Source organism: Benincasa hispida, chromosome 8 (genome assembly GCF_027475165.1).
Source record: "Benincasa hispida cultivar pf3 chromosome 8, pf3_genome.v1.1, whole genome shotgun sequence".
NCBI lineage: Eukaryota > Viridiplantae > Streptophyta > Magnoliopsida > Cucurbitales > Cucurbitaceae > Benincasa > Benincasa hispida.
This window is the reverse complement of record NC_143485.1, coordinates 11,127,924-11,131,258: the sequence shown is the minus strand read 5'-3', so window position 1 is coordinate 11,131,258 and position 3,335 is coordinate 11,127,924. Positions and strand designations below refer to the sequence as shown.

The 3,335-nt window shown below is 33.8% G+C and overlaps 1 protein-coding gene across 2 annotated transcripts; it reads left to right on the top strand.

The window, feature by feature from the left end:
* LOC120082560 (putative glucuronoxylan glucuronosyltransferase IRX7) lies at positions 1 to 2,643 on the top strand. Of its 2 annotated transcripts, XM_090316011.1 has the most exons (4): positions 148 to 712; positions 853 to 937; positions 1,481 to 1,722; positions 1,840 to 2,643. In XM_090316011.1, the coding sequence occupies exons 2-4, from the start codon at positions 935 to 937 to the stop codon at positions 2,303 to 2,305; spliced, it is 711 nt and encodes a 236-aa protein (XP_090172137.1). In that variant the 5' UTR covers positions 148 to 712; positions 853 to 934; the 3' UTR covers positions 2,306 to 2,643. The 2 variants fall into 2 exon arrangements, with proteins under 2 accessions (XP_038893720.1, XP_090172137.1); XM_039037792.2 differs by having other exon boundaries at positions 1 to 937.
* The last annotated feature ends 692 nt before the right edge of the window (positions 2,644 to 3,335 follow it).

Sequence of the window (3,335 nt, the reverse complement as noted above, 5' to 3'; positions counted from 1 at the left end):
GAGTCATTTCTTTTCCTATCACGTCTCTCTCTCTCTCTCTCTCCTTCAATATTTTGGCAAACTCAACCAAACTCCAATAATTAATTACAATACAAAGAAAACCCATCAAAATTTTGATAAAAAGTTTTCTTCTTTTGGCCATTGCTTGATCTTTTGCCAACTCCAAATCCAACCCACACCATTCTCTTTCTTCATCTCTAAGCATCACCCACCAAAAAAAAAAAAAAAAAAACCCCCAAAAATCCACAATTAATCTCTATCTTATATGCTTATCCACCCAAAAAATGAGTATCCCATAATTGTTCTTCCTAAGATGGTGGAGATTTCAAGAACCTCCAAGAAAAAAAGATTCTTGAAGAATTTGAATATCATCAATAATCATAGAAATAATAGCCTTATAATTTGCTTCAAATCTTCCAAATACCTTCTTCTTTGTTCTTGTTTTTCCTTCTATTTCTTCACTTCTTTTCTCCTAACCTATAATAACCCAAATCCAAATTTGATTCATCATCTCTCCAATTCCAAACTTTTTCCCTCAAAGGCTCTAGCTGAAAAATCCAATTTTGATTATGGCCATCCCATTAAGGATTTGAAAGTTTATGTCTATGATTTGACGCCGGATTTCAACGTCGATTGGCTTTCCGATGGCCGGTGCGGCAGCCATTTGTTTGCTTCTGAGGTGGCCATTCATAGGGCCCTTTTGACTAGCCATGTAAGGAGTTTGGATCCTTATGAAGCTGATTTCTTCTTTGTTCCTGTTTATGTTTCATGTAATTTTAGCTCCCTTAATGGCTTTCCCGCTATTGCTCATGCTCCCTCTCTTTTGGCCTCCGCTGTTGACGTCATCTCCAGTCAATTCCCATTTTGGAACCGTAGCCGTGGCTCCGACCACGTCTTTGTCGCTTCCCATGACTTTGGTGCTTGTTTCCATGCCATGGTGAGAGAACTATTGCATAATATAATATTAAATTTATTTTTATTCAGTTAACCTTTTGATCGATAGGTGATTTAATATGGTATCTAATCTTAGAAATTCTATGTTCGAGCACAAGTTATTTTCTCTTCAATTTATATTAATTTCAGTTTAAATTTTTAGGTTAATCAATTATTTAATTAGAATGAATAATATATGGATGTCATCCATCATTTAATACGAAGATTTTTTTTTTTTGAATTTGATCTAATATGATTGGGGTGTGCGATAAAATGAAAGATTCAACCTTGTATGTAATTGTATCCATGTAGATTATTTGTTTTAATTTCAAAAGCCAACCTAAAAAGTTGTTTTTAAAGATTTTTCTTTAATTTTAGATGATTTTAAATTTTAGTTGGGTTTCAATTTTCAAGTGAATTTTGTTTGAACATAAAGATTTGATTTTATAGGAATTTACGTAATCGAAATATTTATATATACAAAATTTATGGATCTAATTGAGATGTTAATTTGAAAATTTGTTTGTTTATTTTTGAATTATTGAAGGAGGATATGGCTATGGCGAACGGAATACCTCAATTCTTGAAGAACTCGATCATTTTGCAGACTTTTGGAGTTAAATATAAGCACCCATGTCAAGATGTTGAGAATATTTTAATACCACCTTATATTGCACCGGAATCCATGGAATCCGCCGTCGTTGACGGCCGCCGGAGAGACATATTCGTGTTTTTCCGGGGAAAAATGGAGGTCAACCCCAAGAACGTCAGTGGTCGATTCTACGGCAAGTAAGGGAATTTTTTTTTTTCAAAAAAAACAAACAAACAAAAAGCTTAAGTCTTTATTTATTTATTATTATTATTGGGTTATTTTTTAATTTGGGTGGCGGCGTTGACTTGCTACAGGCGGGTTCGGACGGCGATTTGGAAGAAATTCCACCGTGACCGGCGGTTTTACCTCAGAAGGCATCGGTTCGCCGGTTACTGGTCAGAGGTTGGCCGATCTGTTTTCTGTTTGTGCCCTTTAGGATGGGCCCCGTGGAGTCCGAGGTTGGTTGAATCAGTTGCACTTGGTTGCGTGCCGGTCATCATAGCCGACGGCATCCGGTTGCCATTTTCTGCCGCCGTGGACTGGCCGGGAATATCGTTGACTGTGGCGGAAAAAGACGTCGGAAAATTGGGGAAAATTCTCGAACGTGTGGCGGCGACCAATCTCACCGCCATTCAAAACAACCTGTGGGACCCCAAGAATCGGCGGGCCCTACTGTTCCACAATCCCATCCAACCACAAGACGCCACGTGGCAAGTCATTGACGCCCTGGCGAAGAAGTTGGACAGGTCGTTTAGGAGTTCAAGGGTTCTTAACCAATAGGAGGACGACACGTAGGATGTCAGATAGATTTTTTGTTGGTCATAAAATATTTTTGTTCACGGGACAGGTGGTCGATTTTGATTGGGCAGGTGACACGTGGCAACTCGTAATGTTTGGTTGAGTCAAGAGTGGTAGTTGGAAATCGGTTAGTAACTTTAGAGAAATAGTTAGTTAAAATTTAAAATGGGATAGTGACCTCCAACCCCATAGGGAAAAAACCACAATTTCATAAATGTAAATGTTTGTACAAAGTCTAAAACTCTGAGTCGGGTTTGAATCGTAGATATTTATTTCATAGATATGAATATTAAATATGAGAATTTTCAAAAATAGAAAAATAAGAGAAATTATTTACATAAAATAACAAAAATTTAATATTTTTTTATAGAGACTGATAGACACTGAGATAGAAGCTGATAGAAGGTTATCAGTGTCTATCAATGATAGAAACTGGTAGAAGTCTATCACTGATATAGACGACAATAGAAGTCTATCTATGTTTTCTTTTGTTATTTTTATAAATAGTTTGACAATTTTTCTATCTGTGAAAATATCTCTCTTAAATGTAAATGTCTATAATTTTAAATGTTTAAGATAATTAATGTCTCTATTTAGATAGACAAGATTATTAAAATATTTAAAGATTTAACATTTGTGTTTCTTTGACCAATTTTGTATTTAGAAACCAAATTAAATATTTACTTATCTAAATATAAAAGTACTATTAATGTAGTCATAAATTAAACCAGTATCTACTTAATTAAATTTCAAATGAGTAATTTGAAACTTATTAAACCTAAATAATATAATTACATAATTAAAATCAATAATATTGATTAATTGATATTAATTTATTAACTAGTTATATTATATTTTTGCTATTCATATCCTTTACCTAAAATTTTCACTTGTATGGAGAGTATTTAAAAACTCATGTTAAATGAGTTTAAAATTTCATGGATAATAATATCTTGTATTTTATAAAATGAAGTTTTGTAAAATAAATAAAGATATTAAATATCTATCTGAA

What these genes read in the sequence shown, in the direction of transcription:
- LOC120082560 (XM_039037792.2), top strand. Translation starts at nt 266, where the DNA reads ATGCTTATCCACCCAAAAAATGAGTATCCCATAATTGTTCTTCCTAAG. An exon ending in GTGCTTGTTTCCATGCCATG is followed by an intron (nt 938 to 1,480) that starts GTGAGAGAACTA and finishes GAATTATTGAAG; the next exon opens with GAGGATATGGCTATGGCGAA. An exon ending in AGTGGTCGATTCTACGGCAA is followed by an intron (nt 1,723 to 1,839) that starts GTAAGGGAATTT and finishes GACTTGCTACAG; the next exon opens with GCGGGTTCGGACGGCGATTT.